At 39.0% G+C, this 12,659-nt stretch overlaps 1 protein-coding gene across 5 annotated transcripts in view; it reads right to left on the bottom strand.

The window, feature by feature from the left end:
- Positions 1–3,248: 3,248 nt before the first annotated feature.
- The window catches only part of SLC12A7 (solute carrier family 12 member 7), a 175,070-nt gene continuing 165,659 nt past the window's right edge, over positions 3,249–12,659 (bottom strand). For all 5 annotated transcript variants that reach the window (XM_069958580.1, XM_069958576.1, XM_069958578.1 and 2 more), the window contains 3 exons: positions 9,826–10,001; positions 6,105–6,238; positions 3,249–4,019 (listed from right to left, as the gene is read on the bottom strand). In XM_069958580.1, the coding sequence (XP_069814681.1) occupies positions 3,928–4,019; positions 6,105–6,238; positions 9,826–10,001 (402 nt within the window). In that variant the 3' untranslated portion in view covers positions 3,249–3,927. The remainder of the gene's footprint in view (positions 4,020–6,104; positions 6,239–9,825; positions 10,002–12,659) is intronic.

Raw genomic sequence — 12,659 nt, 5'->3', positions numbered from 1 at the left:
TTGTGTTCTTTATTAGAGATGAGCAAACCTCAAGCATGCTCGAGTCCATCCGAACCCGAACGATCGGCATTTGATTAGTGGTGGCTGCTGAACTTGGATAAAGCCCTAAGGCTATGTGGAAAACATGAATATATTCATTGGCTGTATCCATGTTTTCCAGACAACCTTAGAGCTTTGTAATGCCGAACACTCGGGTTCGGATGGACTCGAACCCGAACCCGGTTCACTCATCTCTATTCTTTATCTTTTTTTGGAGGTGAACCTTCAGGTCAGTCTGAGGTTGAAGAACTCTGGATCAGATTTTAAATAAGAATATATCTCTGAACATTGCTCCATTTTGCTTTCCATCAAATATTTAAGTGGATGTTAAACATCGCCACAGCACAATTCTGCTGCCACAATGCTTTACTGTAGTGATGGTATTGGGCAGATGATGAGCACTGCCTGTTTGCCCCCAGACAAAGCAAGGCATAAATTCCAGATTTGTGGCACAAACTGCTACAGAAATCTGGTCATTTGCAATAGTAAATCTGCCCATAGGCCCAGGCTTACAGCAACCAATCACAGCCAGACTTTAAAACCTGAACAAAGCTGAAATGCTATTATTTCCTCAGTAATGTGGACAGTGAGGTGGGGTCTGGAGAAATGAAGCAGCTATCACCTTTGAGACTTGCTGGCATCTATACCCTTATGTACATCCCCAAGAACTTTTATGCACAAGACAATGTTTGAACACTGCCCAGATGCCGCTTTTATTTGACCGTGAAGTACTTTAAAACCTGAGCTCTGATTAATTGCTATGGAAAAACCACAGTGTGAGTTTGAGGCAACTTGATAAGTCTGGACCAATGTGTTCAACCCTACTCACCAGGAATGACACTCCTTCAGGAGCTGTGTTTGTGAGCTGTTGCTGCAGTATCTATCTACATAAATAGAACATCATACATGGTCTATAAACATTTGCTACTTTATTATATATACACAGAAACAACATACAGCATAAATAAGAAAATTAGGACATTTATTTAGTAACACAACAAAATAAAATATTTAGATTAATGATTAGTATGAAAAATATAATTTAATACAAATTAAACATTTAAAATGCTGCTGAAAGGTCTTAAACATAAGCTTAACAGAAACGATTTATTAAGAAGTATAAGTAGCTCTACAGACCTGAGGTACCTGGCCTTATACTGTATATTAGGAAGTGTATTATCTGTAGCTCCCTACTAACAGCCCTAAGCTGAAACACAGTTCTTTGCTGTTGGGTTCTAAAAGCAACTGCAAACTATGCATAATGCAACAATGGAGTTACATACTAAAGTAGTTTTCTGGTATTTTATACTGATGACTATTTCTTTCGACAGACATTAAAATATGGTTGGTGAGGCTCCCAAGCAGCCACGTACTGCAGCTAAGAAGCCGAGTTGCCATAGTTTTATTATGCTAATCAGTAGGGATCCAATAGGCCATCAATTAAAAATACTGGAAAAACCCTTCAAGAAATACCAAAGAAGCAGAGATGTTATTCCAGCTATCTAACTCCAGCTAACTTTAAGTCAGATTAAAATTCTATCGGAAAACAGAACATAATACAGTGGGTAACACTGGTATTAATAAAATACAATTAAACAGTATTCTGCCAACAGCTGTAGGTTTTAAGAGATAAAAACAATATTTTTGTGGAAGGTCAAAGCTATGGCTTTTGTGGTTGAGAGTTTCTATTTCAAGTCTCTGTAATAGAAAGGTGTAGGATACTGAAGGCACTAAATACACATGCTGATCAGTATGGCAATTCTCGTGACCATTCATGCTTTGTGTACAACCTGAAAAGCAGCCGCTAGAAGAGTCATGTTTATTGCATTATAGTGGCACATTCATTTTTGGTGAAAAACTCAATCAATGATTTGAAATGAATCTTTGCTAAGAAAAAAATGTGTAGGTTATATTCACATGAGCCATTTTTTTTTCTAATAACTTAACTGTTAAAGAAAATGAAAAAAAAAAAAAAAGAAAATATTTCAAAAAATGGCACACGTGGCTGACATTGGGAAGATATACAGTGTATATAAAAGGCAACTGGTTAAATCACTGTATCCTCTCCTGGTACACAGCCAAACTGAATGCAACTGACCAAAATTAATTCTTATATTATGCATTTTATGAAAACGTTTGAACAATTGTTTGTACAAGTTTGTTTAAATGAACTCCCCCTTTCACGGACAATTTTTTTGGGAAACACAAGAAAGATGCTATCAGCTGACAACAAGCAACGAATGTACCACGCGGTACATTTCTTTAGGTTCTTTGCATGTTGTGGTCCTTTTTTTTTTCTTTTTTAACCACCCAGTTCCTGAACACTGTCCCGAAGCACTAGGGGCAGGCTCGCTGGCCCCCAGTGTGACGAAACCCCTTTCCCCTTCCCATTAATAGAGTCACAGAGGGGAGATGGTCACACTGGGGGTTGGTGGACATGCCCCCAGTGCTCCGTAAAAGACCTGCGTGGGAATCGGGTGGTTCAAGAAAAGGACGACGCAGACAGCATCCCTGTGTTGGCGACGGTCTGTTCAGGCAAAAAAAACTAAGTGATGTAGCTAGTGGTACATCAGCTTTAAGTTCTATCGTGCAGTCTGCAGTAGTCTTGTTTAATTTGAGGAAATTTAAAGAGAAAGCAAACACAATGAGCACCAAACAGATTAAGGTTTCTTTTGCTGGTCCTAAAAGTCATGAAAATGAACAACATTTTACCTACAAGATATAAACAGCATGTCATATACCCAATAGCGTGGTAAGTCTAACAATTCCTAGCCTGCATGCACCTTATTATCACTACTAATCTGATATTACATCTACAGTACTGCCTATAAGCAAGAAAAGGTGGCAATTAGAGATGAGCGAACCTCGAGCATGCTCGAGTCGATCCGAACCCGAACTTTCGGCATTTGATTGGCGGTGGCTGCTGAAGTTGGATAAAGCCCTATGGCTATGTGGAAAAGATGGATATAGTCATTGGCTGTATCCATGTTTTCCAGACAACCTTAGAGCTTTATCCAAGTTCAGCAGCCCCCGCTAATCAAATACCGAACGTTCGGGTTCGGATGGACTTTAACCCGAACCCGGGTCGCTCATCTCTAGTGGCAATGCGGAATACCATGTGACTGTAGGATCAGGCTACATACAAGGGTGTGGTTGCTCTCTGTAATGATGAAGACACCTAGGACTTCACAGAGATGGTAGATGTAAAATAGATGCAATAAACCTTTATTTTTACATTCCATTGCAGTTTGATGCTATAATAGTGCAAAACAAGTTTCACTAAAATGACAATTTCCTTAAATGAAAAGCAAGTTAATTTAAAATTAATTGTACAGTGTAGAGTTTAAACAGTTTTGTCAGAACAAAGCTAAAACTCCATGACACAAGCAGTGCATACCTTCTCTTTGTGCTATACATAAATTATTGCTATACAAAATAAAACAATAAAAAAGGAAGGTAAAATTTAAAAATGTGACATAGCACAATTATAGTAGATTACTGCATCATGAATCACAGCCCACTGCTAAAAATAATAACAGTGAATATTCTTTTTTTTTTTTTTATACAGATGCCTTTCTGCACTGTTTTACTGCATTGTTATTTCTGAGATGTTGAGCATAAAAAAAACACTAATAGATCAAATTAATATGATATACTAAATGAATATTACTATTGTCCTAACTAGAAAAAAAGAGACCCTGGCACTTAAAAAATATTTTATATATGTTTTCTGTGATTTATGAACATTGGTAGTGTGTTATGTTAGACCAGTCTGGAGCATCACTTCAAGTATATAAAAACAACAGTGTATCTGGCTTTATTTTGTCACTTTCAAAAACTATTCCTTGTTTTGCGGAGTCCTTTTGTTGCTTCTCCATAAGGAGATTATTATGAATAGATGGTAATAACTTCTCTTCCACCACCGCGTACAAGCAGTACTCTATTTAAGCCTTCTGTTAAGACTTCTAAAAATTCCATATCTAGTTAGAAGTGGTTAAAGAAACAAGGTATTTTATGAAGTTTTATGATTTTGTGCAAACACCTAGAAAATTTCTAGAGATAATAAACCTCTAGGCTCACTGAAATAGAGCACCTGGATGATCTGCATACAAACTGCATACAATTTCCTTGTGGTTAGATTAATACTATTTATTTTCTTCATTCCTAAAGAACGTTCCATTTCTAAAAGCTGTAAAAAATTTTTTTAAATAGGGGCAAATAAAGGCAGTTATTGAAAAATCATGATCATTAATAACGGACATTGTTTTGTAATAACTGCCATTATTTGCCACTGCATCTTTTGTGTGACAACGCAATCTTGTATGAGTTTTGTAAACTATATACTGTTAGGGTGTGTTTACACTGACAGATTTTCCATTGCAATTATTGAAGCCAAAACCAGGAACAGACTATAAACAGAGAACAGGTCATAAAGGAAAAACAGATTCCTCCTCTCCATTCCTGACTTTGCTTTCACCAATTGCAACAAATAATCTGTACGTGTGAACACACCATAACAATTTGCATGCAAAAAGTCTTGCCCTTAAAAAGGTGCACTTCTGTCACCAAAGGGTATTTCTTTTGAATATTCACAGAAAGTTTTTTCTTCTTAAACTTTGCATGTTTTCTTAGCAGTTGCGTGCAATTGAACTTTAAATACAAATTATTGTACTTCTCTAGCAGTCAACACAAAAGGTTAACACCTGAATAGACAAGCCATAGAGATATAGCTAAGGGTTTAGGGAAATACTCTTGGATCTGATGAAGAGGATCATTTCTGAAATTAGTTATCCGCTTTGTAAAGTATCATTTCATTTATATAAAATAAATCCACAGATCTTATAACAATACACAGATTTTAGCTTGAAGTTTCACTGGGCAGTGACATCTGCTGTGATCAACCCTATTCCTTGCTTCAGATTAAGGCTATTTTCACACGGTGTAGAAACAATGGCTGTTCACGTGGAACAGTCATTGTTCCTACAACATGTGAACATAGCCTAAAGCCTTAAAGAGACTCTGTACCTACCACTTGTACCTTCGAAAAGCTGCTTTTAATCCAAGATCTGTACTGTGGTCCGTTCGGCAGGTAATGCAGTTATTGTCCTAAAAAACAACTTTTAAACTTGCAACCCGTGCCAAACGGGAGTATCTGAGCCCTAACTTTGCACCACCCCTCCGTTCCTCCTCCCCACCCTCCTCATCATTAGGAATGCTCCAGGCAGATTGCCTCCTATTCCCCACCTGTGTCAGCCCGGAACATGGGCTGGATCGTTAAGACACCTGTGCAATGTTCAGCATGGAGAATCCCAGTGGGATTCCTAATGATGAAGAGGGTGGGGAAGAGGGACAGAGGGGTGGTGCAAAGTTAGGGCACAGATACTCCCGTTTGGCACGGGCTGCAAGTTTAAAAGTTGTTTTTTTGGACAATAACTGCATCACCTGCCGAACGGACCCCAGGCCAGATCTTGGATTAAAGTAGCTATCTGAAGGTACAAGTGGTTTGGGGGTGGGGGGGGGGGGCGGGGGGTCAGATTGTGGGTACAGAGTCGCTTTAACATGTTCCTAAGAAAAGATTAGCAGTACCATAGACACTGCATGGAGTGTCAGTGCACACATGTGACTGCCACTCTATCTTGACTGGAGACTCTGCACTCTGTTTTTGAGATGACTTAGACATAACATGATCATACACTTATCCTCTATCCTGGGGACATGAAAAGTTTTAACAGTGGAAAAACCCTTAAAAGAGCACCTGTCATTACTTTTGGCATGTCATCAGGAATGTCAAAAGTTATTTATCGCGGATCTCAGCAGCAATTGGGAGCTTTAGCAGAAAAGAGACTGCAGAGGCCTTGTGATTCTTGCTAATTCTGACAATTTAGCCTTATTATAGTCTATGAGGCTAAAGTGTCGAAATTATCTCATCAGCGCAGTGGGTCTCAGCAGTGAGACCCGCTGTGATCAATACCTTTTGACGTGTCTGATGACATGTCAAAAGTTTTTTTTAATGACTCTTTAAGGTTATGTATCAAACCCTAAAACACCTTTAAACAAAAGGATACAGTTTTCATCACCTTGTTTATTCTTGGGCGGCCCCGGCATATTCAGTAACACGAGTTGTGCATGCTGAGATCTGTTCAACACGACTTCATTTAGTTTCACTGCAGTGTGCATTCTTCTAACATTTGACTGATTTCTAAATGCAAAAAAAAATGATCTGGGTAAATAGGAATTATTACATCATTAGTTTATTATTGCATTCAGCTAATTATTGCTACAAAAGTATAAATATACAGTGCCTTGCAAAACTATTCAAGCATCTTTCCAGTTTTGTTGCATCATAACCCGAAATAAAAATTTATTTTTGGGGGCAGTGTACAATGTGATTTTACATCATGCCTACTGCAATACGATTCTACCACCATGCTTCACTGTGGAAATGGTAATTCTCAGGGTAATGGGAAGTGTTGGGTTTGCACTTTCCAAGATGGGCAATTTCAATTTCTATTTAGACAGCTTTATTTCATTTGTCTTGGGAGTCTGTAATGATGAATACAATGTTTTAGACACATTACAGTACTAACACAACTCCACAGCCCTCAACCCTTCTAATGTGCAACTGTGATGATGGTCTGGGAAGGCCAAAGCATCTTCACATGTTGCTAATTAATTAGGATCAGTTCTTAAATGATTAAAAGTATACAGCACAAACTGTGAATACATTACTTCCATACAGTTTGGAGAATCTGCCAAACCACAATCACGTTTTCCTATGTTTTTCTGTAAAGTCCAGAAAGATGGATAAGTAATGCAGCTCTCTGGTGTCACCTTTTTGAGGTGTCATCCTTTTGAGTCAATGAAATGGCTGGGAATTTAATGAGCCTGAGAGGCCTATATCAAGATTAGTAAATTTCCCTTCTGGGGGAGTTTCTGGTGTGCTAAATTTTCCATTTGAATTCAATGGAAAAATATTATAGACATAAAAAAAGACGCACACCTGATAAAAAAAACTATGTGAAAACATAGCCTTAAGGCCCTATTACACCAACAGATCCGACGACAGATTATCTGCCAAAGATTTGAAGCCAAACTCAGGAACAGACTATAAAGAGAAAACAGGTCATAAAGGAAAGACTGAGATTTCTCCTCCTTTCAAATCAACTCCTGGGTTTGGCTTCAAATCTTTGACAGATAATCTATCGTCAGATCTGTTGGTGTAATAGGGCCTTTAGGGAAGGATCAGGAGCACCTCAGTCACACAAGCTAATTAATTAGTGCCACTAAACTTGGCAGGTTTTGGGGCCCTTTCAAGCCATGGTAACATTACTCAGCTGTCTTTTCTAGGAGTTGGCATTTCTGAAAGAAATTGCCAGAAATTTCTATTACCATATGCATTGACACTATGGTGTGTAAAAAGTGTGACCCATCCATGCTAACAGCGTTAGGGGAGAACATTTATCAAATATTTTCAGGCAAAAAATACCAGCATACCCAATATCCACAATACCCACTTCCCACAAAATGAGGAATTAAGCCCTGGTTTAAAGTGACTGTACCACCAGGCCCAGGCTGAAGCACTGGAGGCGGCACAACCCACCCTTAGTGGGAGGAAAGCCCCTCTATGATAGGGTTCCATTGATTCTAATGGAGTCACGTCATGGAGGGGCTGGGGTTTCCTCCCACTAAGGGTGGGTCGACCTGCCTCCAGTGCTTCAGCCTGGGCCTGGTGGTACAGTCACTTTAAAAGGCTTTACCATCAGAACCTTTAATAAAAGTATTGAGAGGAAAACCATGGGGGAAATTTATGAAGCTGTCTGATATTTAGACTTATAGCAACCAGAGGTCAGCTTTCATTTCTAATCCTGCTCTGCTACAATGAAAGCTGAGCTGTGATTAGATGTTATAGTAACAGAATCTTCACCATCAAACCACAAGTAGTGAGAACAATGTGCAGATTAGAAGACTCGTAACTTACAGATTCTCCCATTCTCTGAATGCATGAAAAAAAAGGCAGTAATTAAATACATTGTATGAAGTTCCACTCAAAAGTAGCAGAATTACATGATGGACAATCTATCATTCATGGCAAGGGCGTCAAACTCAAGCCCTCTGTTTCAAAACTACAATTCCCATCATGCCTGGACAGCCAAAGCTTTAGCTCTGATGGGAATTGTAGTTTTGTAACAGCTGGAGAGCCTGAGTTTGACACCTGGGATTTATAGAGTTTATGGCGTTGTGCAAACCATAGGCACAACTCTACTGAAGGCTCTGAAATGTAAATCACTGCTGCTCACCTAGACTCACTACTGGTATAATCCAGAGGTGTAGTTGAAAACAGTGAAGCTAGCAAGGACCTCGCAAACAGGAGTATTCCTCTTAAAACGGCAAGTGCAGATGATCAAGTATAACCAAGCACACACCAGTACCGCAGAAATAACAGAAAACACTGTGCGGGCTATTGATACAGACTGGGGTGCCGCAACATGATGCAATTTTATAATCCCATAGAATCATAGTAGACCACAGTAGAAGACGAACATAATGAACATTTGAAGCGTGATTTACATTTTTATTGCCACACTCTATAGTGAACTCACGGGTGTTCACGATCACGTTCGGCAGCATAACAGTGCAGCGCTAGTGAGGGGTTGTTACAAATTGATACAACCTCAATACATTTTATATGAAATGAAAAAATTACCTTGTTTCAAAAATTAACACATCAATAAAAAATGAAACATTGTGAGCTGCAGACAACACAAAATGAGTTGAATATGGTCCTGTATGTGCTATCAAAGTGTCACATGAGGTCAGCAAAAACACACCTGTTCTGAAAAGGTCAGATATACAATATGTAAGAAGAACATCAATTGCCTGATCTCAGCATATAATGGAAGAAGGTTGGATCTGACTTCCTTACAATTGTTGATTGGTGCGGAAATATATATGATACATATGAAAGATGGCTTGATCGCTCTGCTCGGGGGTGACAGCCCGCTCAGCCATTACTTGACTGAGACGGGACAGCACCATGGCCAGTGATAGGCTGAGCCGACTCACTACCGAGACAAGTTTATCTCAGAAGCGTAAGTGGCTGCGATAAGCAGGGGCCACCAGAGACCCATAGGAGGACACCGGATGAGTGCAGAGAGATAAGCATAGGCTCTTTTTTGGTTTCTATATAACAGCAGCAGTATAAAACTTTTAATGTTTGGGGGGGGTGGACATTTTGTACTCTGGAAAAAACTTTGTTATACAACATACGTAATTGTTACTAGGATTTTCTATATAACAGAAGCAGCGGTACTCTGGCTGCGGGCACTGTCCCACTTCGGTCAGCGACTGGCTCAGCTGGACAGGCTGTCACTGCCGAGATGACTCTGTCTCGGAAGTGGCAGGTGGAGTGTTCAGCTGCTAATAATTATTTTCTATGCAGCCCCAGAACCCTGGCAAAAATTTAAATGGCAGTACCCCTTTGATGTAACTATATCTGAAAAACTACAAAGGCAGTGTAATCTAATGGAGAGAGATTTGTGTGTGTATTAATGCAGATTGTTATCAGGGTATGTACATTTGCAAAAACTGTTTTTAGCAATAGTTATACTTGATATTCATGAGCCATGGTACAAAACTTGTTCTTTTTCCTCAGTGAAAATGCATACATCTTACAATTACTAGAACTATGTTTGGCCAACAATATTAGGTTAGTGGCACTTTGACTACCAGCAAAATAGCAGAATAGGGGTAATATGTCGCCCCCTCCCTAATGTTACTATGACTTACGGTTTCATGTTAAATATATCCCTGTATCCCGCTGCATTTAGATCTTTAACTTTGTGCTTCTCTGCAATAAGTTTTTCTTTAGTCCATGTCATTTGAACTCTCTCTGGTGCCACGTTACTTGATTTGGCAATCACCGCAGAATGTGATGCAGTATTTCTGTCATGGATAAGCTGAGCCTGAACAAAACAAAATAGCACATGTACAATAAGTGAACTAATATGCTGTGAAAAGTTTCCACTGGTTAAAAAGCCACTACCAGCAATATAGTGATCGTTAAAGAGGCATTGTTGCAATTTTTTTTTTTTAAAGAAAACAGGGGTTGTGTTAGCAAGAAGTTTTTCAATAGACAGTGGTACCTTGGTTCTCAAACTGCTCGGAACTCAAACTGTATTTTCAAGGAAAGCTTGCTTTGGTTCTCAAACTCTTGCTCTGTTCTCAAACACTTTTCGGGCACCCAGTCTTGAAGTACTCAGTATCTAAGTGTCTATTGCAAGCGTGGATGGTGGGTTGTACCTGGTGAGTTTAGCACTGGTGAGGCTTCACATACAGTACAGTACTGTGTAAGACTGCTGGAGTGAATACAGTACAGTAGTACAGTCAGTGCACCACCATCTCCCATCCCTTACAGTGCTGTATAAGATTGCTGGAGTTCATTTACAGTACAGTAGTAGTATAGTCAGTGCACCACCATCTTCCATCCTTTACAGTACTGGGATGGGGGGGGGGGGGACTCTATACAATAAAGGATGAGAGAGGAGTTAGTGACTACTGTACTATAATAGCTGATTTTGTTGAATTTTTCTTGTGTATAATGTACTGTACAGTATATAGTGCTGCTCTGTAATGTACAGCCTTAGGCTTGGTTCACACTACGTATATTTCAGTCAGTATTGTGGTCCTTATATTGCAACCAAAACCAGGAGTGGATTAAAAACACAGAAAGGATCTGTTCATACAATGTTGAAATTAAGTGGATGGCCGCCATTTAATGGCAAATATTTGCTGTTATTTTAAAACAACGGCTGTTGTATTGAAATAATGGCAGTTATTTACTGTTATATGGCGGCCATCCACTCGATTTCAACATTGTGTAACAGATCCTTTCTGTGTTTTTAATCCACTCCTGGTTTTGGTTGCAATATGAGGACCACAATACTGACTGAAATATACGTAGTGTGAACCCAGCCTAATACTGTTCTGTCCTGTACTGTAGGGATTATACTGGGCACTATACAATGTAATATATGGGTACTGTAGGGAATTAATGTTTGGTGCTGGAACCAATTTAACACTTTTACATTATTTCCAATGGAAAGACACTGCTCAGTTCTCAAACTGCTCGGTCTTCAAACTGCCTTCCGGAACCAATTAAGTTCGAGAACCGAGGTACCACTGTACTCTATTTTTTTAAGTTTTCTATGTTTAAATCAACATTACACATATGGCCACTAGGTGTATCCCTTAAGGCTGCGTTCACACTACGTATACTTCAGTCAGTATATGTATATTTCAGTCAGTATATTTCGGTCAGTATTGCAACCAAAACCAGGAGTGGATTAAAAACACAGAAAGGATCTGTTCACACAATGTTTAAATTGAGTGTATGGCCGCCATTTAATGGCAAATATTTGCTGTTATTTTAGAACAACGGCTGTTATATTGAAATAATGGCAGTTATTTACTGTTATATGGCAGCCATCCACTCAATTTCAACATTGTGTGAACAGAGCCTTTCTGTGTTTTTAATCCACTCCTGGTTTTGGTTGCAATACTGACTGAAATATACTGACTGAAATATACGTAGTGTGAACGCAGCCTTAGGCTGGGTTCACACTATGTACATTTCAGGCTGTATTTGGTCCTCATGTCAGGTCCTCATAGCAACCAAAACCAGGAGTGGATTGAAAACCCAGAAAGGATATGTTCACACAATGTTGAAATTGAGTGGATGGCCGCCATATAACGGTAAATAACTTCCATTATTTCAATATAACAGCCGTTGTTTTAAAATAACAGCAAATATTTGCAATTAAATGACGGCCATCCACTCAATTACAACATTATGTGAACATAGCCTTTCTGTGTTTTTAATCCACTCCTGGTTTTGGTTGCTATACAGCCTCAAACATACAGCCTCAAATATACGTAGTGTGAACCCAGCCTTAATGCGCATGCGTACAGCTACTACGCCTGTCTTTCCTTGCGCGACTTTGCAAAGGACTGAGACTTCCTGTGTTTGGTCTCCATTTTTTGAACAGAGAAAAAAAACAAATATCAGCATGGACCATATGTATAACGTTGATTTAAACATAAAAAAACTTTTAAAAAATATAACGCGAGTATATTGCAAAAAACAGTTTGTGATCACAATCCCTGTTGATTTCTTTAAAAAAATAATAATAAAAAAAATAGCGACAGGTACGCTTTAAATATTTTATTATGGACTGGTATTTGCACCAAGCAACCTTGGGCAAATGTCAGGGCAAATTGGGTTTTGGAGGCCAGATGAATTCTAACATGGGTAAACATGTTCTATGCAGTTAAGCCAACAGAAATGTAGACAGTGGGTTCCACTGTGATCCGGGGTCCTACCTACATCTGGAGCCACCTCTAATTCTATTACTATTATAGAAACAAATTAAAGAAATAATATGGTTAAACCTATAACCTGAGCTTTTTCTAGAATCAAGCCACTGGCCTCACAAGGTCATGGCCGCTGAAGCTTGTGATGCAGTGCCCTGTACTTTCGCCAGGCGGTCATGAACAGAAGGGCTGGGAAGTGGAGAATAGTTACTATATACTTACTAATAGTTACTTATAACTTAAAATTGTTC

The sequence above is a fragment of the Dendropsophus ebraccatus genome, chromosome 2 (assembly GCF_027789765.1).
Source record: "Dendropsophus ebraccatus isolate aDenEbr1 chromosome 2, aDenEbr1.pat, whole genome shotgun sequence".
In the NCBI taxonomy this organism is placed as follows: Eukaryota; Metazoa; Chordata; class Amphibia; order Anura; family Hylidae; genus Dendropsophus; species Dendropsophus ebraccatus.
The sequence above is the reverse complement of the archived record's forward strand: the minus strand, read 5'-3'. Positions and strand labels throughout refer to the sequence as shown.